This window comes from Cricetulus griseus, chromosome 9 (genome assembly GCF_003668045.3).
Source record: "Cricetulus griseus strain 17A/GY chromosome 9, alternate assembly CriGri-PICRH-1.0, whole genome shotgun sequence".
NCBI classification, from domain to species: domain Eukaryota; kingdom Metazoa; phylum Chordata; class Mammalia; order Rodentia; family Cricetidae; genus Cricetulus; species Cricetulus griseus.
Genome location: NC_048602.1, coordinates 10,735,188 through 10,760,751, shown reverse-complemented (window position 1 = coordinate 10,760,751; position 25,564 = coordinate 10,735,188). Strand labels below are relative to the sequence as shown.

General features: G+C 49.1%; 1 protein-coding gene across 2 annotated transcripts; it reads right to left on the bottom strand.

Moving 5' to 3' along the window:
* Positions 1-1,223: 1,223 nt before the first annotated feature.
* On the bottom strand, positions 1,224-24,797 carry Znf541 (zinc finger protein 541). Of its 2 annotated transcripts, XM_027431061.2 has the most exons (15): positions 24,491-24,797; positions 20,137-20,377; positions 16,801-18,649; positions 14,857-14,915; positions 14,385-14,578; positions 14,149-14,171; positions 12,793-13,237; positions 7,469-7,532; positions 6,848-6,990; positions 6,476-6,579; positions 5,144-5,219; positions 4,593-4,681; positions 1,753-1,893; positions 1,483-1,664; positions 1,224-1,392 (listed from the first exon to the last, which is right to left on the bottom strand). In XM_027431061.2, the coding sequence occupies exons 1-15, from the start codon at positions 24,795-24,797 to the stop codon at positions 1,224-1,226; spliced, it is 4,086 nt and encodes a 1,361-aa protein (XP_027286862.1). The 2 variants fall into 2 exon arrangements, with proteins under 2 accessions (XP_027286862.1, XP_035305093.1); XM_035449202.1 differs by lacking the exon at positions 14,149-14,171 and having other exon boundaries at positions 12,793-13,111; positions 14,419-14,578.
* Positions 24,798-25,564: the final 767 nt, after the last annotated feature.

Sequence of the window (25,564 nt, the reverse complement as noted above, 5' to 3'; positions counted from 1 at the left end):
ACGCTTGGAGTTGGGTCACTCAGGGCAGAGAAGAGGAGGGCTCGCTGTGTAGCAATGCTCGGGTCACTGGGAAGACCCACCAAGCAAAGTGCATTTCCTCATCTACCAGCTACACACACCAGGAAAACATGTTCAAGCAGGAAATCAATTTTTAGGTAACTAGGAAGAAAGAGGGTCAATTCTGGTTCCTGAACTGCCCTGCACAATCCCCTCCCCACAAACACGGCAGCTCAACAGCTCCAAAATCAATTCCCTCACTGCCTTTACTCTTTAGCTGAGATGTGGTCCCTTGGTGAGACCTTCTCTGTAGTGCTGGGATGGGGCCCTGGGACAAAGGAGGTGAGGCAGGGCTCGTCTCTGTTCTTCTGCAAGTTGGGATTGGTGCCATTCTGCCTGCTGTCTGGGTCCTTCTCCTTCATTTCGGGTTGGACAGCTACATCCACACACCTTTTTTTCTGGCTTCGGTCTAACCAACCCTTCCATTATCATGGCCAGAGCATGCCTATTGTCACCACCTTGTGCTACAAGTCCTCTCCTAAAATGAAGGTCTGTGAGGAAGGAGCACTTGCTTCCGTGTGTGCTCCCATCTGCAGACTGGGAACTGCTGAGTGCGCTGCTTAACAGAGCACAACTAACTGTGCCTACACCCTCTTCTCCCCCTGCTCACCTTCTGGCCCCAGATGTGGCCCTGAAGCTTCTGCAGAGCACACAGGCTGAGAAGTTGGAAAACATCTGTTTAAGAACCCAATTTAATAAGATACAAGCAGACACATAAAAAACACACCTAACAATATACAGTCATTGCAAGACTAGGGATGGTGGGAGTGCAGGGAGGCCCCACCCACAGGAGGGCCCAGCTCACTGGATCTCAGGTGTCCTCATTGATTCTCTCTAATCAATGTCAGTCCCATGCCTACAGCTCAGATCTCAAAGCCACCTAGACCAAACCTTCTGCCTCCCAGGGTCCCCTGCTCCAAGTGAATGGGACTGCAAATAAGCAACTGTTAACCAGGAGAGAATGGAGCCTCTGGTCACCCACATGACTTTAGAGCTACCTGTGACAGCTTCTGCCTGTTCATGTCCGAATGCCAGCCAAGCTTGCTAGCAAAGCTGGACATTGAGGGGACAAAGAGGGTAAGTGTGCCCCAAACACTTTTGCGAGGACCAGGGCACTGGCTCAGGGCTGGACACCCCCTCCTTGCAAAGCAGCTTCCAGCAAGGAGTCACCACTGCAGGGGGCCCATGTCGGCCCCCAGCTCCTCCTCTTCCTCCTCCTCCTCCTCCTTGAGTGGGTAGGGCTTCACAGGCCACTTCACCCTCACGGGCTCCACGTGCTCCTGGAGGCGGTGGCGCTTCATGTGGGCATTCCGGCTCTTGATCTTGTCGAACACTCTGAGAAGTCACAAAGATGTGGGTCAGAGCCAGAGGAGCTTGGGAGGCCAGGCAGGCAAGAGGGTGGAGGTCCAGAGGGAAGGCTGGTACCTCTCACACTCTCTGCAAGGGAACACGCCCTGGCTCTCCACACTCCCTGGAGGCTCAGGGGTACGCTTGGGGGCTGCACTTGGGCTGGAGTGAAGGATAGACTCCCTCCTGTAACTCTTGGTCTTTATCTTTAACTCAGGAGTTGGACGATGGGTGGGTCTCTCTCGAGGGCTGCAAGTGACCTGCAGAAGGGGTAAAGATGACTTGAGTCACAGTGAGGAAAAGTGTCCCCACAGATGTACCCAGGCCACTCCTCCCTGCATTCTCTACCTTGTCCTCAGTCCTTTCTACCTCATCCAGCTCTCTCCTGCCCCTCTTCTCCAGCCCAGGAGCTCGGCCGCAGTCAAACTTAACCATCTTTTTCCAGATGTAGTAGTATTCAACGCACTGTGCTACAGTCTTCGTCTGAATCTAGTGGGAAAGAAGACACAGAATCAGGCTGTGGACACGACAACCTCACAGGTGAACTCCACCCTGGAAATCCCCTCCCCAACACCTCTGCCCATGGCTGGGCAAAGGCGGGAATCTTGGTCCTTCCAGGTGGTGAAGGGTCCAAAATGAAGCCACCAGTACTAAGTCCAGCATGCTTCTTCCCTGTAGGAAGACACATAAAGACCCACAAGTGAGGAGGTCCACTGTGACATTACAGCAGGCAATTGCCATACTTAGTGAGATTGGTTTATTTGTTTGTTTGAGACAGGGTTTCTCTGTGTAGCTTTGGAGCCTATCCTGGCACTCACTCTGTATACCAGGCTGGCCTCGAACTCACAGAGATCCGCCTGCCTCTGTCTCCCAAGTGCTGGGATTAAAGGCGTGCGCCACCACTGCCTGCTACTAACATAGAATGCCCTTCCTCTGTGGTGAGTACACAGTCATCACAACTAAACAAAGCCTCAGAAGCCTGTAGCGGTGGGGAGTGGCCACATGAGAAGGACAACTCTGAGTGCAAGGGAGCTGAGAGTACTCAGGCCCAGCACTTGCTCTTGTAAAAATATGACTCCTGGGCTGAATGTGGTGGTGTATGTCTTTAATCCTCTGGAGGAAGAGGCAGCATGATCTCTGAGCTGTAGTCTGTAGTCTACAGCTGTCTGTAGTCCAGGACAGGCTGGACTACATAGTGAGTTCTAGGCCAGCCAGGGCTATGTAGAGTGACACTATCTCAACAAACAAATATGACCTCTGGAGACAGGTGCAGTGAGTGATATTGGACTGTAAAGCCTGGGCGACACAGTGATGCCTTATCTCAAGAAAGAGAGAGCCTCTGCAAACAAACAGAACAGAGAGCTGGAGGTGGAACCTAGTAGCAGAGAGATTGCTTACTACAAAGGAGGGTGTGGGTTCCATTCCCAGCACCAACAAGATAGGGAGGAGGAAGGCAGGTAGGAAGGACGGGAAAACTGAGCCGCTCAGAAGGAAACTTTCCCAGGAAATTTTGTTTGTTTGTTTGTTTTTCGAGACAGGGTTTCTCTGTATTGTTTTGGAGACTGTCCTGGAACTCACTCCGTAGACCAGGCTGGTCTCAAACTCACAGAGATCCACCTGCCTCTGCCTCCCGGGTGCTGGGATTAAAGTCGTGCTCCACCAACGCCTGGTTTCTTTCCCAGGAAATTAACTGGCTAGTGAGTGCCAGAACACACTTTCTCCACATGAATCTGAAACTGCTTGTGTGTTGTTGGAAACTAGGAGTTGCCGGGCGTTGGTGGCACACACCTTTAATCCCAGCACTCGGGAGGCAGAGGCAGGTGGATCTCTGTGAGTTCCAGGCCAGCCTGGTCTACAGATCGAGTGCCAGGACAGCCTCCAAAGCTATACAGAGAAACCCTGTCTCAAAAAAACAAAAACAAAAACAAAAACAAACAAAAAACAAAAAAAAAAAAAAAAGAAAACTAGGAATCAAGGCAACATGCCTTCTGTTTAGGAAACAGTACCAAGTTAAAAAGAAGAGGAAGCTGACTTTTGTTCTGATCAAGATAGAGCAAAAGAAGCAAATTTACCTTCCAGCCAAAAAACAATGAAACAGTGCTGGGAAGGAGAGTGAACTCTGAAGAGCAGACTCTGTACGGGATGCTCACAACAGCTTCATTTTATAATCGATCAAACAGGAAACCACTCAAATGTCCATCAACTGATGAATGACTACATGTAAGTGTGGTACATCCGTGCAGTAGAACATTACTGAGCAGCAGAAAGGATGAACTATTAATAAATGCAACACAGAGGAACTTCAAAGTAAGAATGCTGAGTATAAGCAGCTAGATGAAGCTCAGAACACATGCTGTCTGACTGCCCTAGTGATACAAAACTCCACAAACTGCAAACTTTCTTGCAGCCCAGGCTGACCATGGCATCACAGAGAAGCTCGCTGGCCTGCCTGTGGTGGCAGTCCCATGATGCATACATACGTAAAACATTCTCAGCCTCGCACCTTACTTGGGTGTAGTTTTATGTATACCTTTTGTTTTAGACATTTCATTTACTTTTTCTTTTCTTTTCTTTTCTTTTCTTTTCTTTTCTTTTCTTTTCTTCCTTTCCCCCGGAGGTACGCTGCCTGCTGCCAATCCTCGCCCTAGTCTTTTGGGGCCTGACCTCCAGCCACCTGTGATTTCTGACTATCTAAAAATAATCGTGGCGAGCGCGAGGGTGCCAGCCGGGGTGTACACCAATTTTTTAAGAACAGAAGAGAGAGCTGGGCAGTGGTGGCACACACCTTTAATCCCAGCCCCCAGGAGGCAGAAGCAGGAAGATCTTTGTGAGTTCAAGGCCAGCCTGGCCTACATAGCGAGTTCTAGGACAGCCAGAACTACATAGAGAGACCCCTGTCTCAAAAAAACAAAAACAAAACAAAACAAAAACCACCACCAACACCACCAACACCAAAAATAAAACTAGAAGAGAGCGTTAGGTTGTGTGTCCATGTGTGTTCAGCACATGGACACGTGAGTAAATGAAGACAGATAAAGGCAGCAAGTGCTGAGCTGGTGACAGGCAGGGCAGTGGCAGGACAGCCGTCTGAGGTAATAAGCTGCTTACAAGGTACTAAATGTGCTATAGGCAGGTGAGGGGCAGTTGTGTGACGCTTGGCTTGCTTCCCAAGCCCTTTGTCATCTTACCGTCTTGTGTATCAGGTAAAAGTCCTTCTTGTGGGCACAGAATGCCTTCTTGAAGAGCCTCTTCTCCATGGGAGTCCAGATGTCTGAACCTGCCAGGGAGCACAGCCAGGCAGGGGAGGTTTTTCTCAAGGGACCACTGCCTCACTGACATGTCGACCACACTTTTATGAGCATCGAGAATGCTCTATCTAGGACAGTCTTCCCAAAGCCTACAAAGCTGGGGCCTCACTACCCTTATGTTATAGATGTGGGCAACTGGCTGGGGCCTCGGTGGCCAAGGGTGGTGGGCCTAAGCTGCCTGGCTTTGCTGTACTCATCTGTTTAACCTGAGTGCATAGCCCCTGCCCCAGTCAGGAATGCTAACCTTGCTGGGAATGATGGAACAGGGCTGGTGGGGTCTAGTGAACTCAAGGCAGTGCCTGCAGAGTCCCTCTGGGAAGAACAGGCCCCTTCAGGAAGTCAGGCAAAGGCCAAGGGGCAGAGGTAAGTTTCCATTCGGCCTGGCAGCAATCAGCCAGGCCTCAGTATCAAACAGCCCTTTCCCTAGTTACCTGTGTAGCGATAGTCAGCTAGCGGGTGAGTCCGGGGCTTTTGGGGTCCTCTGAGTAATAGAGTCTCCAGGGCAACCTGGAAGGACAGTGAATGTAGGCCACTCACAAGGCATGGGAAGTGGGGGCTGCCTCCATTCTCCTTCCATTGAAAACAAATCTCTCTAAAGTCATCTGGTTTAGGGCCACATAGAAGGGCTTGGTCCTCGGGCTCATGATAACTTCACTGATTACCCTTTGAACATCATTTTTGTCTTCAAAGTATGGCTTGTCCACGAAGGGTGCAGTATGTGGGTTTGCGAAGCACATACTGCTCCCCACCAGAGCCTGCTGCACAGAAGAGTGCTATCCACCCAGCACTACACTGTGTTCTCTCTCTGGGTACTCCTTGCTGGGGATGGAGCCTGGGCCTCACATATGACTCACATATGACTTTCTGAGACAGAATCTATACCGTAGCCCAGGCTGCTCTCAAGCTTCTTATCCCCCTGCCTTAGCCTTCCAAGTGCTGGAAGTCCAGGTGTGAGTGACCACACCCCTCAGCCAATATGCTTAGAACATTTTGTCTCTCCTATAAGCTCTGTGGGGGTATGGGCTACTCTAATCCTAGTAAGGACCAGGCATGGACTTTCTAGGGTTTGGTACAAAATGAAAATGAAGATTTCCTCTGACTGACACACACTTTTAATCCCAGCACTCAGGAAGCAGAGGCAGGAAGACCTCTGAGTTCTGGGCCTACAGAGTGAGTTCGAAGACAGCTAAGGAAATCCTGTTTCAAAAAAAAAATCATAAAACAAAACAGGATTTCCACTCAGAAACTCTGAAGAATCCCCAGATGAGGACAATGAAGGGTTAAGTCAAAGACAGAGCACACAAACATGATTGATACCCAGTGGATGTTTGGCACACATGTGCCAGGTACTGCCCCTCAGCTTGACAGAAAGCATGGCCCAGGGCTGAGTCTCAGGTCCTGAACACTGCTCCTCCTATACTGCCCCAGGATACCTTCTCTTGAAGCTGTGGCTCTCAACCTTCCTAATGTTTTAACCCTTTAAAACAGTTCCTCTTGTGGTGAGCCCCATAACCATAAAATTATTTTTGTTGCTACTGTTGTGAATTATAATGTAAATATCTGTGATTTCCAAAGGTCTTTGGTGACTTCTGTGAAAGGATTGTTTGAAGACAGACAAGTTCTGTAACTGAGCAACTTCCACCCACCCCCATTCTGCTATGCCGGCCTCGAAGGACTGCAGACGTGGACCTTGCCCTTCCTTCATCAAACAATCCAAGGCCCAGAATATCCAGCCCCAGAAGTGCACAGTACCTAGGTCTCACCTGAACACTGCCCTGGGCTTCATGCAGGCAGTGGAGGGCAAGCTCTAGGTTGGTGCCCCCTCCTGGCATCACACTGGAGCATGCCACATTGCAGAGTTCCATCACTATGAACCCAAGAGCATTAGGAAGAAGAAATGGAGTCAGGACATGCCAGGGAGGTACCGCCCCCATAGCACAGGGGCTCCTGGTCAACTCCCCTTTCTGTACATCCCCATAGAGGACAGGGAACAAGGAGGGACCATAGGAACTCGGGCTTGGCACCTGCGCTGGAAGTGAGAGGTGGGGCAGGGCAATGCAAGGTGGGAGAGAGACGCTGGGTGGAGTTGGATGGGGAGGGAGGGGCCTTGGGACCTGACCCAAAGCCTCAGCCACCTCTGTCCTGGGTCTCTGGATTGCTCATCACATCTCCCCATGGCTTCCAGACCAGAGAAGCTACATTCTCATCCACTCTGGCCAGGGGCCTCTCCTGCAGTTCTGGGATCTCCGCCTGAAATCTGCTTCCTACGTTGATATGTCTGAAACAAGGCCACATACACATATGGGGATTCAAAGGTGACGAAGCCAGGAAACAGCAGAGATGTGCTATGTACCCTGTTCACAGCCACAGCCAGCTCCATGGCAGCTTACTGCCATCTCTCAGACACAGTGGCTTCTCATTACCTTATCAGCCAACAGACACAGGCATTTCAGAACACTCTTCCTAGCTTCTTCATTTCTGATTTCTGGCCTAGGTTCCAGGAAAGGAGCTACATGCTGACACTGACCATAAATGCTCTGTCTTCCTGAACTATGCTGTCACCACTTCTGTCCAGAAGCTCAGGTCCATGGAGGAAATTCTGCCCCTCCCCAAGCCCATCTGTGTGAGTTTAGACAGAAGTAACACAGTGGGACCTGCCCTCCCTGGGAAGACAAGCCTGGAAAAGGAGGCTTTGGAGCCCAGGCTGGTGAGAGCACCCTCTCTAGAAGGGCTTGGACATAAGTGTCCCAACTCACGGTTCGATGCTGATTTTTGTGTCATCCTTCACCACACAGATGCCAAAGGAGCTGTCCACTTGGTCTAGAAAACACACAGGGAAGAGCCTCAACAAGACTGACCTGATAGGGCCCCCGGGGAGCTTCTACCTGCCTTTGGGACACAGGTGAAAACAAAGCTGTGAGGCCCAGGTTGGAGGTGGTAGATTTTTGAAAAAGTAGAAGAAGAAACTCAGTGATTTAAAACAAACAAACAAACAAAAGGCTATTTGCCTGGCATGGTGGTGCACTGGGGGCAGAGACAGGCTGATGTCTTTGAGTTCAAGGCCAGTCTGGTCTACACAGTGAGTTACAGGGCAGCCAGGATTACATAGACACTATCTCGAGAAAAACAACTGAACAAACAAAAGATTAATGAGGCTGGTGAGATGGCTCAGCTGAGAGGACGCCACTGAGTCTGAAGAGCTGAGATCAACCTTTGGGACCCAAGGGTGGAAACAGAACTTACTGCTATAGGGTTATCTTCTCACCTCACGTGTACCCACAAACAGACAGACAGACAGACAGACACACACACACACACACACACACACACACACACACACACACACACACAAGTGTGAAACAAAACAGATAAAAACTCCACACAGGTATTTAACCAGTAAATTAACAGGCCAGCGAGAGTGCTCAGGAGGTAAAGGCACCTGCCACAAACCCCGACAACTTTGACTCAGTTCCTAGGACCCATTATAAATGGAAGGCGAGAACTGACTCTCATAAGTTGCCTTTTGACCACCACATGTGTCACCCATGAATGCATGAATGTATGCTCAAACACATAGAATCGATCAATAGATGTCAGCTTTGAAAATTCAATTTAAAAAATTGTACAATTGAGAAAAGCAAGGAAACTAGAATGATGGATTCTCATCAAGGAATAACTTTAAGAGGTGGAAATTGTGGGGTTAAAAGCACAATGACCAAACAGGTTTGACTGGGTTGGTAGAAAGACATGATCAGGAAACCTGGAGGTGAATGAACAAAGAACCTGAAGAGGGAAAAGAATAGCAAAGGTGGACACCACTGAATGCTGAAGACACAGGCAATGAATGCGCCGGTAGAGAAGAGAAGGAAAGGGAAAGGTATTGAAAGAGACAATGGTACAAACAATATGCACATCCGTGCAGCGCTGTGATTCTGTGCAGGACAAACACAGAGGCAAAGGTGCAGAGTCAAAGATTCAAATCTCAAAAGTAAATGAGAAAAACAAAACAAAACAAAAAGCCATCTCACCCTACGCAAGGGAACTCCAGTAAGACTCACAGTTGACTGCTCATGAAATCGGTGGTCAGAAGGTAGGGGCACAGCACTATGCTGAAAATAGATGTCAAACAAATCTTATGCCAGAAAGTTAACCTTAAAAAGTAAAATGAAAGAGATTCTCAGATTTCAAGAAAATTGAGAAAAATCTGTTGCTACCAATCTTGGCTTATGAGAACTATTGCGGGGTGGGGGGGGGTATTCTTCACCCTGTGCTGTGGGACTGAGACATCCCACAGCACAGATGGAATCCGAACACGACCGAGTGAGGGTAGCCAAGCATAAGGAACCACATACTGTGACTCCATGTGTTTGAAACCTTTCAAGCAGCCAAGCCTACAGAGACAGATAGTGGATGAGCTCAGCCCAAACCTGGGCAAGAGGGTGGGAAGGGAATGATGGCAGAGAATGGAGTTTTTTTCTAGATTGAGAAAATGTCTGAAAAGCAAGCATGGGATGATGGTGCATGGTCCTTTATCTTTACCAAGAACCACTGAGCCATTATGCAGTTTAAATTGATAAGCTGGGGAGCTGTAGAGATGGCTCAGGAGTTAAAAGCACAGATTGATATGCAGAGGACCCGAGTTCAGTTCCCAGCACTCACAACCACCTGTAACTTCAGCTCCAAGGAATCCAACGTGATCTAAACTATACAAGGACTTGTACTCACATGTGCACATAATACCCTGAAACACACACACACACATCCACATAATTAAAAAAAATTAAGCTAGGCATGGTAGTGCACACTTTGAATCCCAGCACTTAGGAGGTAGAGGCAGGCAGATCTCTTTGAGTATGAGGCCAGCCTGGTCTACATAGTGAGTCCAGGCTAGCCAAGACTACACAGTGAGACTTTTTCTCAAAACAAACAGGATAAATTGTAGAGTATGAGAATTGTGTGCCACTAAAGCTATTATTACCTTTAAAACGAGACTGTCAAGAGTGCCCAGGCAGTGGTGTAGCTCCACACTGTAATGTTAAGTGCTGGCAGAAATGATTGTTCAGGTAATTACAAAAGACAGTCTAATCATTGCAAATTATTTTCTTTTTCTAATTAATTTAAAAATCAACTGCTAAGGCAATGTATATTATGGGCCTAAAACATCTAGAAATATATGTTATAGTAATAGCACAAAGGAGCAAAACTGTGCTTCTGTGGAGCTGGTGCAGTCAGTGAGGAAGACCTCAGCTCAATTCCCAGAACATATATAGAAAACAAAACAAAAAGCCCTGTGTGTCATGGTGCATATTTGCAATCCCAGTACAGGACAGGCAAAACAGAGTCCCTAGGCTCACTGGTCACCCAGCCTACTCTGCTGGGTGAGCTCCAGGGCATTGAAAGACCCTTTCTCAAAAGAGGCATAACAGTCAGGGTTGTCCTCTAGCCTTCACACACACACACACACACACACACACACACACACACACACACACACACAAAAGAAGAATAGCGACTGATGGTAATGAGCTCAGGAGAACTATGGGAAAGACATGGAATGGCAATGAAGAGTAAAGCAAAAACTGTGGGGCAGTGCTTGCTTTTTCTACTCCCTTGGCTTCATATGACCTACATATGATCTACAATAGTGTGTGTAAAGCAATAAGGACAACAGTGCAGACAGGGCCTGCTGGCACATCTGCTTAGGAACGAGCGGAGCAGGAAAAGGCCATCCAATGGAGAGCACAGTGTCTCTGCTCCTTCCCATCACCACATGAGCACACATCTGAATGGGCTCTGCTACAGAACATACCACATCTACTGCACCGGCACGTGGTGGCAAGTGCCTGCCACTCCACCACTTTGGATACACAGGTAGGAGGATAGTGAGTCCCAGGTCAGCCTGGTCTATTTAGAGATACTATCTCAAAAAAGCAACAGTGTGTGTGTGTGTGTGTGTGTGTGTGTGTGTGTGTTATCTGGGAGCTGAGTTGAGTGGCGGGCCCCCAAAGAGACAAAGAGTAAAAAACAAACTACAGTTAAGTGAGTGTGCAAGTGGGTGCATGTGTGTGGAGGCCAGAGGTAAATGTCATGTGTTGTTCCTCAGATATCATTCACCTTGATTTTTGAGACAAGCCCTGTCACTGGCCTAGAGCTCACTAGGAGGCTGGACTGGCTGCCAGACGAGCCCCAGGATGCCCTTGTCTCCCTGGCACTAGGATTACAATGTAAGCCACTACACTCAGCTTTCCATACATAGGCACTGGGGACTCAACTCAGATTTTCATGCTTGTGTAGCAAGCACTTTATCAGCTGAGCAGCTCTCCAGCCTCGGTCACCTGATATTAATAAAGGTGCCTAAAATAATTCAGTCAGAATGATCTTTTCAGCAAATGACGGGAGCAAGTGGAATCCATGCAAAATAATGAACTTCGACACTTACCTCATACAATATCCAAAAGCTAATTGGAAACTGACTAAAGATATAAATGTAAGAATCAAGATTAGAGCTGGGCTTTGGTGGCGCACGCCTTTAATCCCAGCACTCGGGAGGCAGAGGCAGAGGATCTCTGTGAGTTCGAGGCCAGCCTGGTCTCCAGAGCGAGTTACAGGATAGGCTCCAAAGCTACACAGAGAAACCCTGTCTTGGGGAAAAAAAAAAGAGTGAAGATTAGGGGTTGCAGAGATGGCTCAGAGGTTAAGAGCCCTGATGCTCCCCCAGCTTCCAGCACCCACGTGGCAGCTCACACCTGTTTGTAACTTCAGTTCCAGTAGATATGACGCCCTCACAGACACACATGCAGGCAAAACACCAATGCACATAGAAACAAAAATAAAAAATCATTTAAAAAGATTTTTTAAGAAAGAGTCAAAATTATAAAACTCTTGAGGGAGGGAGAGGGAGAGAGGGGAGAGAGAGAGAAGCATTGTGAAACTGAGGCAGGAGAGGTGTGAACTCAAGGCCTTGCCTGGGCTACAGAGAAGACAGGAGTGTCTCTTTATGACCCTGTGCCAGCCAACTTGTCACATCTAAGACTCAGAACACAAATTTCCAGGGGGCACCCAGCAAGATGCTTGGCACCAGTAACCCTCAGGACAACACAAATCCAAACACAGCAGGAAGCACCTTTCACCTGACAGGATGGTTTGAAAGAAAGCACAGCCTACAAGTGCAGGGAAGGGGCAAGGGATCAGGACTCCCTTGGATTGTTGATGGGAATCCAAAATGGGACAAATACTTTGACACGTAGTTTGGCAGTTTAGATGGTTAAATAGTTTCCATGTGACTCAGCATTCCATTCTAGGTATTCGCACAAAAGGATTTGGTGCATAGACCCCCACAGGAAGTTGTTCACAAATGTTCTTACAGCATTATTTGTCATAGACAAATGAAAACAATACCCATACCCATCAACTGATGTTAAAAAAAAGCATGGTCTAGCCATCCAGTAGACTATTACTCACCAATAAAAAGAAAGCTCTAAAATATGCTACCACCTGGTGAACCCTGAAAACATCAAACTAAGTAAAATGGATGAAACATAAAAGGCTAGTCAGTGTATGGTGTCATTAATATAAAATACCTAGCATAGGCAAGTGCATAGGGACAGGAAGCAGACGAGTGGCTTCCTGCAGCTGGGAGGCGCGTAGGACTGGGGGGTGAGAGCTGGGAGGGTGGCATAGCTGCCAGGGGTACAAGCTTCTGGGGTGGTAAAGCCCTCTAAGGATAGTGCACAGGGAGGCTCAGAGCCCTGACAGCAGCCTCAAATCACAAGCTTGAAATGGTTGGTCTGCATGGCAGGCATGCATAGTATGTGCCTCTGTCTCCATACAGAGGTTATGAAAATGAACAAAGGGGTGATTAAGCTAAATGGCCTTTGTGCTCTTTCTGGCTGTTAACAAACTCTAGAGGTTCTGGCCCAAGAACGGTCTTGGTACATTTCTGAGTAGCACTGAGTCCCCCCAAAGCAGGCACAAACAAAACTGGAAAGAATGGCTGTACCGGATACACAAGATGAAGTGACTGTGGGCCATAGGAGAAGCACCTTAACCTGGATCAGAGTCATGCTCTGGCCTCACTCACCAAGCACAGGGCTGATGAGATGAGGCCCAGCCCGGGATGTGGAGCAGAGGGTGTTGAAGTACAGGCCGGAACCCTCACGAATGGGGCTGAGCATGGGCGGTGGCGTGTAAGGAGAGCACTGAAACAGGCCCTTCAGGAGGTGGTCCACCAGGAAGACAGGAGAGCGCAGGCAGCTCTGGTGGCACCCTCCTGGGCCTGGCTCCCCAAGGGCAGCGGGTGCAGGAGGGGCAAACAGGGCCTTGGGCTGGGGTCGCTTCTTCCGCTTTCTGTACTGGCTGCTCTCCTTGCTGTCTCTCTCTTCCCCATCTTTCTCTTGTCCCTGGAGAAGAGAGGACAGAAACACAGGTGTCACCTGAGGCCACCAGCTGTACAAACTCGGTCTTGAGCTTTCAGGGATGGGAAAATGGGGCTGGTTATGGTGACAGAGGGAAGCAGGACACTTATGCTTGCCATGGCCATACCCAGGTCTCGGCACAGGAAGCTGAGCAGAACTTTCTGCTCACAGACCAGGCCCACCTGAGCCAGAGCTGACCAGCATACTGAGTACGATAATGTCCTGAGGCCCAGAGCCTCCTCATACACTCACATAAGGAAGAATGGGGCAGTGCAGAGGTTCAAGGAACAAGCATTCCAATAATGGGGGCCAGATAAAGGGTGTGTTGGTGCACGTCTTTAATGTCAGCACACAGGAGACAGAGGCAAGTGGATCTCTGTGAGACAAAGCTAGCCTGATCTATATAGCAAGTTCCAGGTAAGCCAACGCTATATAAGGGACCTGTCTCAAAAAAAAAAAAAAAAACCAGAAAACAACAAAAATAAATATAAAAAGAAAAAAGAGTGAGAGCCAGAGACATAGTTTTATGGTGTGACAAAATAAAAATGTATTCTCCCAGATGTCAGCGGCTCCTATGAGCCAACAGTAGCCTAGCACTGACACGGGGACTTCAGTCCCAGGTCCAATAGTAAAGAGATGGCTTCAGAGACCCATCACAGTCACCCCTCACATCCCCCATTGCTCCCTCGTCCCTGCAAGCCTTCTTGCCTGGCCCCTCAGCCTTCCTCAGTCCCTTCTTGCCCATATCCCAGCCCTGCGGACTCTGGTCATGGCTGACTGGGGTCAGGGCCTGGGCTGACCTGTTGCCAGCACTCACATCATTCGGGTGACATGGGTTCAGCCAGGGTTTACTGTGGGTGAAAACCAAGGTTTCTCCAGTAAGGACTTCTGAGTGCTTCTGGCTTGCGGTTCTCCCAGGACTGCCACAGCAGGTGGGAAACAGCAGCTGGAGAGGCACCAACCTAGGCCATGTTTTCCAGCTGAGGCTATGCTGACCAAGGACATTTTGGCTCCTGGGGGACCCTATCCCCATCAGGCCAAATACCTGAGCATAAAGAGTTGGCTGTTTAAGGGAAAGAGCAGCCAGGGAAAAGGAACCACTCCCGATGACACAGAAAGGCCAGGAGGCTGGTACAGGGGCGGGCACAGATAGATGGTCCTGGCACTCATGACACCCCCACCATCCCTTCCAGAATGCTGCCTTTAACCTGAGATGGATGGCACTGTCCCTTCATCCATCCTCCAAAGTCTGTCCCACCCTGTACCACAGAAGTCACAGCTTGCCCCTTCACCTGCTGCTCCTGCTTCCCCCGAGGTGATGGCCACTGGTCACTGTGGAAACACATGTGGCTGCTCAGCCCTTTCTCGGTGTAAAACATCTGGCTGCAATTCTTGCACACAAAAGTGCTCTTTGACTCCATCCAGTCTGTGGGGCCCCCATTTGGCTGATGGCTGTGGGTAGAAAAGGCCGGGGTGGGGGGGATGGGAGAACCAGGCTCTAGCACAGACTGCTACTTCTGTTTTTTGTTTGTTTGTTTGCTTTTTGTATGTAACCCGGTCCCCTTACAACCCTTACTAAACAATGAAAATGAAAGACCATATTCAACTTTCCAAGGGCTGAAGCACCACCTGCAGGGCGGGAGGAATCGGCCCCTTCACCAACAGAGCACAGAGAAGCTGGAGGACGGCGGGGGCAGTGTCTGGGTGGGCGCGAGGGCTTCGGAACTTACCACCCACTTGTCAAGCTCTCTTCCTTCACTGGGTGGGGGAGCCTGTAGATGTTTCCACCCTGGAGATGAGAGGATGTCTGAGCCAACAGAGCCCAGACAAGGGAACAAGGAAGATGGTGTTGGGGAAGCCTGCATGATGGTAATTGGGCAATGGTGTCTCAGGTTTGACACCAAAGCAAAGCAGAAAACCCAACAGACACACACTGGACTCATTAAACCTGAAAGCTCTGACCCCACATGTATTCGTGTATTCACAATAAGATGTAAAGACAGAGGCTGGATAGATGGCTCAGAGGTTAAGAGCACCGGCTGCTCTTCCAGAGGTCCTGAGTTCAATTCCCAGCAACCACATGGTGGCTCACAACCATCCGTTATGAGATCTGGTGCCCTCTTCTGGTGTGCAGATAGACATGGAAGCAGAATGTTGTATACAGAATAAATAAATAAAATCTTTAAAAAAAAGTTCACCAGTGGCGTATAAGTACACAGGAGGATGCTAAGCTCAGCAGTGCCAGGGCGTGATAGTGGCAGCATGGGCAGACACCACTGTACACTCTAAAGTGACTATGACAGCAAAGGGTATGGAGAAATCAGGGCACTTGCCCACAGTAGAGGTGCTGAAAAACCGTGCTAGAGCAGTCTGGCTACTCCTTAAACATTGAGCAGAGATTCTGTATGATCTGGTGATTCCAGTCCTAGTGTTTAGCCAAGAGAAACCCACACAAAAGCTGTACACACCCTTACAGGGAGCTCACTCACAAGAGCTAAAGAGTGAAAACAGTTCACTAATGCCTGACCACTGCACTATTGCTCAGCCAGAACAAGGAATGGGGTAGGGTAGAGAAGGCTCAGGGGTAGAGACGCTGCTGCCAAGTCTGATGATGTGAGTTGGATCTTTGCAACCCACATGGTAGGGTGAGAAGACCAGCCCCACAAGCTGCCCTCTCACTTCCGCACGAACTCTGTGGCATGCTCACGATCATACTCATACCCCCACACACACTCACATGAAATGTGCCAAGTGTGGTGCCACAGGTCTTTAATCCCAGCACTTGGGAGGCAGAGCAGGCCTGATCTCTATTAATTCAAGGCCAGCCTGGTCTACACAGCAAGTCCCAGGCCAGCTAACACTACATAGTGATACCTTCACTCTAAGTAAATGCAAAAATTGTTTTTAATTTCTAAAAAAAGCACTGACAGATGCTGCCACATGGATGGACCTTGATCATGTGATATAAGCAGACAATGCTAGACACAAACCACCACATAACATGTGACTCTACTGACATAAAACGTCCAGAGCAGTTAAGCCCTGGAGACAGGTTTGTGGGTGTCTAGGGCTGGAAGGATAACGGCAGAGGGCCCAGAAGACTGGGTTGATAACTCAAGGATGCAGGGTATCTCCTGGGAGTGATGGGGTGTTCGGGCCAACAGAAATAGTTGTGCCAGAACCTGCAACTATACCACAGTCTGTTAAAGCACAAAATTTGAAGGGGCTCATTATACACCATTTGGCTAACAAAGATGTAAATGTTTACAAAGTGGTAGCTGTGAGAGGTGGGAATGATGCTGCTCTCACTAAGAGGAGTGGCTAAGTGCCCAGAGAGCACTTGGTCACTGCATGATGCAGAAGGACCCAGGCTCTGTGCATACATGTGGAATGCACAGCCATCACACGCAGTTAACAGTTAAGGGAGGAGGCCGGAGCCTTGATCTCCTCTCAAGAGCTGATGGAGGCAAATAAATCTAGGAGGAAGGGCGGGGGGCAAAGGGAAGCAGAGAAGAGAGCTTAGAGAACAAGTGATCCGTGCTTCTCCTGGTGAAATCACATCTGAGGACTCACTGCAATGGGCAAGGTGTCTGGACAGTTAACCAATGCTACACATCCAAGGACACACACACAGCCCTGCCACAGAACAGGCCATGAGAGAGGGGCACAAATACCTGGATTCTGTTGAAGATGGTCAGTTTGGACTTCATGTCCCGGGGGGGATCCGCCAGAGGCCCAGCCGATGAGAAGGAGGCCATGGCCACCTGGCTGGGAGACGCTGCACAGCATACATCCATCTTCACTTTCTCCTTCCGGAAACCAGAGAATCTCTGGGCCCTGGGGTGGCCTGAGAAGAGCCTGTAGCCTCCGCCTCGGGGGCAGGCTGGGCCCTTCTCCCCTCTTATGGCCCCTGAAGCCAGGGCATTCTCACTTTGCCCCTGTTTCCCAACCAGCTGGGTTCCAGCTGGCTCATCTCCACCTAACTGGGACTGCCGTGAGCCTGCACTGGGAAGAATGTCCCCCAGGTCCAAGGTCCCTTTGGCCAGAGAGCTGTCTGGATTCCGGGAGGGGTGCAGAGCTGGCCCTGTGAGGGACGGTGGTGCAGAGGCCACTTTGGGTCCTCCTTTTGTGTCTCGCCTTGGACCCCCAGGAGATGCTTCTCTGGACACTGCAGGCATGGTTTTCCTCCTGCGGACTGGGGATCCCTCTGGCTCTGAGTGTCCAGGGCCTATCTGGAAAGAGTCCACAGCGGGTACTGGGGGCAGGGCCTGTGGTGGCCATGGCCCTTGCAGTGGCTTCAGGGCTGACTGCTTGCCCTCAGGTCCTGGTCTCTGGGCTGAGGCTGTAGCCACCTGTGTGTGGGAGAAGATCCGCTGGGACTTGGCGATCATCTGGAGCACCTGCATCTGCTCATGGCTTACAAGAGACTCCTGTGACTTCATGAACAGCTGCCGGAAGAGGGGCGTGGCATCTGAGGGGAGCCCACCCGGGCTCTGTGTGTCTTGGAGCCCAAGCTCTGAGGGGCTCTGCCACTGGAATGACTCACAGTCAGGTTTGCTCTTCTTGGGAGGCCATGTGTCATCTTCACCAGCTGCCTGTCGGACATCACTGGAGGCCTCCCCAGGTGCCTTCAGGAGTGCAGGAGGAAATGGCAGCAGGTCCTCCTGGCTGGTGCCCAGGCTGGGTGAAGGCTCCACTGTGGTGGGGATGCTGCTGGGCCCAGGGGCCCCCTCAGAGCCCTCCCGGGATGGTACTGCAGAGGGCTTGTGGACCATAAACACATTGCTGCCTTTGTTCTTGGGACAGCCAGGCAGGTTCCGGAGCCACTGGAAGTTGTGGCTGGATGGCTGGGATCCTGAGGGAACTGAGTGGCCTCGGAAGAGAGGCAGGCAGGCAGGCAGGGAGCTGCCCTCTGGCCAGCCCTCCAGGGAGGATGGTCGTTGAAGCCGTGGAGACTCTGACTCCAACTCTGCCTCTGGCGGGTCAGGGGCACCGTTCTCAGCCACCCTTGACTGGACAGCTGTGAACACTTCAGTGGCGGGTTCCTTCCGTGGGGGATGAGCTTCCTCAGGAACCTCAGAGCCCAGAGTTCCTGGGGCCACTGGGGTGCTGGCTGGTGTACAGGATGATGAACCCAGTGACGAGGGGCAGGCACAGGCTGAGCTCCTTGCTTCAGTGTCAGAAGGCCCCACTGCTGGGCCAGGAGAGGGGATCTTCTGGTGGACGATGCTGCTCACAATACAGCGAAGGAGGTCTCGGTTGGGCAAGACAGAGCCAGGGGACCTAGCTTCTGGGGGCCCGAGGGACCTCAGGCTGCTGGGTGGAGGCTGGTTGGCCACATCGTGGTTATGGGCCGGGTCCCCATAGCCCTCCTCTTCTGGTGGGGCCTCCTTCAGGATGCATACTCCATGCTGGACCTCATAGTGGCGGCGCAGCGAGCGGTAGTCACAGTAGCTTTTGCTGCAGCCCTGCTCGATGCACACAAAGGGCTTGGTCTTCTGGTGGGTGAGCATGTGCCCAGTCCTGCAGTGAGACATGAGAGGGAGGTCACCAGGCAGGTCCCCTACCCCAATACAGGAGCTGCTTGGGCCCCTTACTCTGTCCAACCAACTGTTCTCACCGTTAACAAACACTGTGGGGAAAAAAATAAATCCCAGGGGAACCAGATCAAGTTTCCCCAAAATGGGATCACAAGGGACGACAGTTCTCTAGAGGTAAATCCTAGGGACTCAGGCATAGATGGGATGTGTTTGACCTTTACTTTCAGATAGTTCCACCAGCATTCCTGAGAAGCAGAGCTCTGCAGAATACATCTGAGGGGATGCCAATCTGGAACTACCACAGGACTGTCAATGGTGACAACTTCCTGGGATATCCTCCCCACATCAGCTCCAGCCAAGAAACCAACTTACCAATAGTCAATAAAACCTTCCTAGAGTCAAAAGATCAGCATGTCAATAATCTGTGCAGTGTAAAAGCATTTAATGTGTGATATGCCTACTCCTGCTTACGGGGACAATGACACAGCCAAACCCTTACCCTCAGGGCCCTGACAGTCTAGCTTTGGACAATCCCAGTGTATGTGGCTGGGATATTTTAATGACTACTGTCTTTCTACAGAGAACGCCCATGGTCTTGTGAGGAAAGGACTCAGAAGACCTAAGCACTAGTCCTAGGAGAAAACTACCTCCTTTGCCTGAGGTGAGGCTGAACCAGAGGGTGAAGAGAAAGCCCCCACTCTGCAAGCCCCCTAGCTAGGCACTGTCCTCTCCCACAGCAATACAAACTTGTTATTCCCGGGACATTAACGACAAGGGGGCTTTGCTCGAAGGTTTTTCTTTTCTTTCTTTTTTTCTGTCTTTTTGAGAGAGGGTTTCTCTGTGTAGCTCTGGCTGTCTTAGAAGTCACTGTGTAGACCAGGGTGGCCTTAAACTCACAGAAGTCCACCTGCTGCTGTCTCCCGAGTGCTGGGATTAAAGGCGTGTGCCACCACCACCACATGGCCACTCTAAGCTTTTATACAGGCTTTTTTGGAAGATACACAGGAGTTGCTGACCCAGTGTCCTCAGACACCTGCCAGGGACTTGGGGCATCTCGTTACCAAGTTAGTCAAACTCATTTGTATTGTTTTTTTTCTCATTAGGTCCAGGTGGACCTCAAACTTGCTAACAACTATGCAGTTGAGGTTGGCCTTGGACTCTTGCTCCTCCTGCCTCCACCTCCCCAGTGTGCCATCATACCTGGTAACCCATCACATTTATAAACCGCAAGAGTCATATCTGTAAACAGAGACCGGGATTTCCTCACTGGTGTAAATTTGGGGAGTCAGTAAAGAGACCTGCCCCAGACAGTAGTGGTGTGCAAAGAACAGAGTCCATAGCAGAGGATAAGGGACACATATGGATAGCACAGAGGTGGGAGCTCACAAACGGACAGGACGGGTGGCTGAGAGGGTAGGAGGAAGACAGGTGCATGCCCCCGCCCTTCTCCTGAGCAGACTCTTGACATACAGGTGGTCCTGGCGCTTGAAGGCCTTGCTGCAGACTTTGCACACGTGTTTTCTCTCCTGGCTGTGTGTCAGGTAGTGCTTGCTCAGGGAGCTGGCGCTGCTGAACACCTTCCCGCACAGGCTGCAGTCCAGGAGCGGGTTCTGAGGGGAGCTGTGCTGCCGCTTGCCTTTCCTTGTACTCCCAGTGGCCCTGCCTCCTTCATCAGCCTCTTTAGGCACCTTGAGTGCTCCCAGCCCCAGGTCTAAACAAAGGGAGAAAGCACAAGTTATGTTAAATAGGGTTTGGGAGTCCTAAAGCAATGTAGACGCTTAGCATGGAGCTCTGTTCGGGTTGCCTGGGACTCCTCCCCCTCAGCAGCTCTGCATGGGCAGAAGGTCCAGGACAGGCCATATCTATAGGACTGTACCTGGTCTTGGTGCAAGATGTGGAGGGCTGGGGATGGCAGCAGGCTGACAAAACAAGCAGAGCTGGAAGCTGACCTACCCTGTCACCAATACTCACACAAGGTCTATCTGGAGCTACATTATCCAAACTCAAGAAAACAATGTGGCTGTGCACTCACCCATCTGGCTCTGCTCTTGATTCCCAGCCTTTTACAAAAATCTACCTGCTTGTTCTAGTAAACGTTAAAAACAAATCTTATATCTGACAAGAGCTTAGACGTGAGTGTTCTCTCTCTCTCTCTCTCTCTCTCTCTCTCTCTCTCTCTCTCTCTCTCTCTCTCTCTCTGTGTGTGTGTGTGTGTGTGTGTGTGTGTGTGTGTATGCCCGAACTGGGGATTGAGCCAAGGGTCTGACACATGCTAATGCTTGGCAAGTACTCTACAAGTGAGCTAAACACCAGCCCTGTATTATGACCTATGAAACAGCATTCCAAACAGAAATTATAGAAGTATCCAAGAACATGGAAGAATATTCATACCATACTACTAAATTAAAGAAAGAAAGAGAAAGCAGTCTATTTGAAAACAGAATCACTCCAGGTATGAAAACAGAGAAGTAAATTTAAGTAGCAACAGGCAGACTAGGTTAACTGGTAGAGAGATGGGCTGGTTTTACCCGAGCCCCTCCTTGTATGTGTCTGAATTTCCCATATTTTCTGTATCCTTTGGTAAAATGATAGCTTGTATTTTTATGAATTGTGTCTCCTAAGAACAGTTGAAGGAATTGGGGACATTCAAGTGGGAAGGGGAGGTGTCTTCAATGACTGGAAAGGCCAGTGTGTGGAGAAGGAGCAGACTGCCTCTTCCTGTTTCCAGGACAGAGAGAGGCCAGAGACAAGACTGAAGGGAGAAAAACCACTGTGGTGAGTAACTCAACAACTCTAAAAGTACAAATAAGAAACACCAGGCTCTCTACAGTCCTCAGCCTTGCTGGGGATGCTTTAAGCACACATTAAAGCAACCATAAAACTAGAAAACAAACTACATCAAAACAAAACTGACAAGGACACCAAACCAGGCAAAGTCATTGGCCTAGACAGTTACCTGAGCTTTCTAAAAGGCAGTACCCAGGAAGCTGAAAATTTTGAGTAGAATGTTCAGCAAACTAATCCAGAAGAAAATATTCAGTATGTAAAAAGCTGTTCACAAGGCTGGAGAGAGAGAGAGTGCTGGCTACTCTTGCAAAGGACCAGAGTCCAGTTCCCAGCACCCACAGCAGGCAGTTCACAATTGCTTATAACTACAGCTCCAGGGAATCCAATGTCCTGCTCTGTCCTCCACAAGTACCTACATAGATGTGGAATACACACCCAGAGACACCCATAACGTATATACATAAATAAAATGTTTTTAAAGCTGTTCAAAGAAACACTTCAACAGTCTAACAAGATTGTGATCAGACAACATACACTTAAGACAATACTAATCAATTCAGTGTCACATAGGAATCCAAATACACCAAGCATTTAAACCATCAAACAGCATCACATCACTTATGGGGCTAAGCATATTGCTGGAGACTGGAACTCAGGGCCTTTCACATGTATTAACTCTATAAAATAGCATATATCTGAGCAATGACTGGACCTATTCGTGTATACTGTAGTTCCAGCTAAAGCAGGAGAACTGCTGAGTTCAAGCCAGTCTGGGAGACACAGTGGACAGTACCCTCCAAAAAAACAAACAAAGCAAACAAAATATTTATGTGTGCAGTACATGGCTTAAAAGTGTTTTTTCTTGCTTATTACTATATTTGCTATAATAAATACATATTACTTTTTTGTTTGTTTTTCTTTTCTTTTTTTTTTTTTTTTTGCCTATCCTGGCACTCGCTCTGGAAACCAGGCTGGCCTCAAACTCACAGAGATCTGCCTGCCTCTGCCTCATGAGTGCTGGAATTAAAGGTGTGCGCCACCAACGCCCGGCTGTTGTTTGCTTTTCAAGACAGGGTTTCTCTGTGTAGCCTGGCTGTCCTGGAACTCCCTCTGTAGACCAGGCTGGCCTCAAACTCAGAGATCTGCCTGCCTCTGCCTTCTGAGTGCTGGGATTAAAGGACTGTGTGACTACTCCCCAGCACATTTTACTTTTCTAATTTAAAAAATTAAAATATCCAGGAGGTGTGGCTCATGCCAGTAGTCATCAGTACTTGGGAAACTGAGACAGGAGGAATACTCAAAGTCTGAGGACAGCCTGGACAAAAGACACAGTGAGACTCTGTGTCAAATTTAAACAAATAAACAAATTTAAACAAATAAAAATGAATTAAAGTTGGGCCTGCAGTATAAGCCTGAATTCCCATGTATGCAGGAGGCTAAGGCAGGAAAATCACTGAGCCAGGGTTAGTTTGATCAATAGCAGAGTGAGACCCTGGTCTCAAAAACAAAAAGGAAGAAAATGACTTAAGCATATTCACCTATATGAACCTAAATTTAAGTTTCAAAAGCATGGAGTTGAAATTTAATGTATGAGGCTGGAGGGGAGAGGGCAGTATAACAGTTGAATATTATGGAAGGCTAAACTAAGCAAAGCCCTAAAAATAACTGATGACCTTAGGGCTCCTGTGCCCAGCAAAATGTATACATCCCCAACCACTGTGTTTTTCAATATCACCTTGGCCCACGCTGAGTGCCATACCACAGCCATGGGCCTGGTTGGTTAGTGCCACAGGTAGTCTTCCCCTGTGCACTTTCCTCATTCTAAGACTTCCTGCTCTGCCATCATTCCAACACAGACACAGGCCTGACACTGCTTGCTCATTTTTTGTGGAGTGGGGCCTTTAGAATCTTTCTCAGACACAATCCTAACAGATAACTCTTCATAGACTGACCTTTACATGTGGACTTCCTGGCGAAAGGTGTGATTATAAACTCTCAGGAGCTCTAGCCCAGTCAACCCATTGTGAAGCAACTTGCTAGGAACCAATAAAGAGGGTCAAAACCAAATTAAACCCAAAACAAACCAAAAGAATTTTCTTCTATAAGAGGCCAACAGCAACCCAAACTGAGATTTACCCAAGCTGTTCAATTATTTCACTAATTCTCCCCTTGTTCTTTCACAGCTGAAAAGTTTGGAACTGAATCCAAAAGTTTGGGACTGAATACTGAATACTTTTGACATGAAGTACTTTTGACTGACAGTATCCAATATCGGTTGAACAAACAGCTAGCTGAGCATGGTGGTGCAACCTATAGTCCTGGCTCCTGGACAGACAGACTGAGGCAAGAGGTCTGCTGGAGCCTTGGTGTTCTGAAAAGATGGCAATACCTCTTTAAAAAGACAATGCAGAAACAAATTAAGCCCTGACACCTGTCTGGGACATTATGGTCTATGGAAGGGTTTGTAGACTTTCCTTTTTCACGTCTCACCAGTGCTGTTTGGGGGCAGGGGACATGAGAGGTTTGGGGTCTCCTTACTTTATAGATAAATAAGGACATGAGGCCTGGAAAAGTTAGATAAGCACAGAACTGAATGGAAAGGATTCCACTCATTCTGGAAGAATGAAAAGAGCTCTTGAGGTATGGCAATGATGGGAAAGTTTCCTACAAGCCCGTTGTCTGCCTACACACCCACTTCTCAACCTTGCTTCCCTAGGATTAGTGTTCCCTTTCCTTCACAAGTTGGGAACAATTCCAAAGTAGTCCAAAAGCCTCCTGTAGAAGCAGAGACTTGTTTTTCTTTCTTTCCTTCCTTCCCTTTAGTTTGGGGTGTTTGTTTTTGGAGATAGTGTCTTACTATGTAGCTCTGGCTGGCCTTAAGTTTGTAGTGTGTCTCCTGCATTTGTCTTCTACATGCCAGGGTTATGAGCTTGCATCACCACGCCCAGTTAAAGAGAATTTTCCTAGCCAGTGTCAGCAGATTCAATCCTTGGCTGGCTGCAGGAACTGTGGGTGCTCTGTCCCTGAAGAGCCTTACCTTGTAAGGAGGTCTGGGATTCGGAGTCTGCATATTCTTCCAACAGCTTCACAGAGTCGCTGTCCTTCCCTGAGTACAGGGACAGGGTATCCAGATTGTCCTCCAGCACCTCGCTGGGCATATCCGATGTGGAGAGATTGGGGTCAAGGTCCAAACCACTTAGGCCAGCATAGAGCAGGTCCCGTGTGCTGGGGCCCAGGTCCCGGTTGAGTGTGTCACTGCAGTTGAGCCCTTGACTCTCAGAGAAGGAAGGGAGGTGCCCTTCTGATGGAAGGGCCCCCTCCTCCCCAAGGCTGTATGGCTCCATAGATTTCCACTGCCAGGTCCTGGCCAGAGCCTGTCTCCAGACAAGCAAGGCCGTGTCCAGAGTCAGGAAAGGGGAGAGCACTTGTTGGCAGCTAGCTCCTGAAAATGAACAAGGAGCAATCAGAATTAAGAGATGGTAAATGTGGTAGGCAGAGTGTAGACTTGGGAACAGAGCAGCCCAAATGGATTTGTTCTTAGCCATTTCACAGCTGCCCCAACCTTGGGCAGGTCCCATGAACCCCAGTTCCTTATCTGTCAACTGGACAGAGGAAGAGCACATGGTGGACTGTAGAGCCTCCTCCCTCCAGCTATAAACAGAGGAGAGATCAGGTAGATTTCAATGTGTGTCCAGGTAGAAAATACAAGTAAGGAGAACCCCCAGTTCCAGCAACAAGAAACTCAAAGCCAGATGTGCAGGCACAAGTCAGCACATCGGGAAGTCCAGGCCTGGGTTTAAGCTTGGAGCTGCTTGTCCACCTGCCCGGTGTGGCCAGTTGACACATGAAATACCACAGCCCATTGGAGACCTGTTTTATGTGTAAAATAGTCTGGACTGTTAAAGTCTGGTACAAAAAATGAGTTTTAATAATGATTAAATGTTGAAGTTAGGCCGGGAATGTCAGTTAGCAGAATGCTTGCCTAGCACACACAAAGTTCTAGGTTCCACCCCCAGATCACATAACCAGGCATGCCTGTAATCCCGTACTTGGGAGATGGAGTTAAGACATCCTTGGCTACATAGATAGTTTGAGGCCAGTCTGTGTTTCA

Excerpts from the sequence above, each read along its gene's own strand:
- Znf541 (XM_027431061.2), bottom strand. The coding sequence starts at position 24,797 with ATGGAGCCATACAGCCTTGGGGAGGAGGGGGCCCTTCCATCAGAAGGG. Across the intron at positions 20,378-24,490 it reads ATCCCAGACCTCCTTACAAG|ACCTGGGGCTGGGAGCACTC; the intron begins GTAAGGCTCTTC and ends CCCTTTGTTTAG. Across the intron at positions 14,916-16,800 it reads CCATCTTCAACAGAATCCAG|GGTGGAAACATCTACAGGCT; the intron begins GTATTTGTGCCC and ends TCTCATCTCCAG.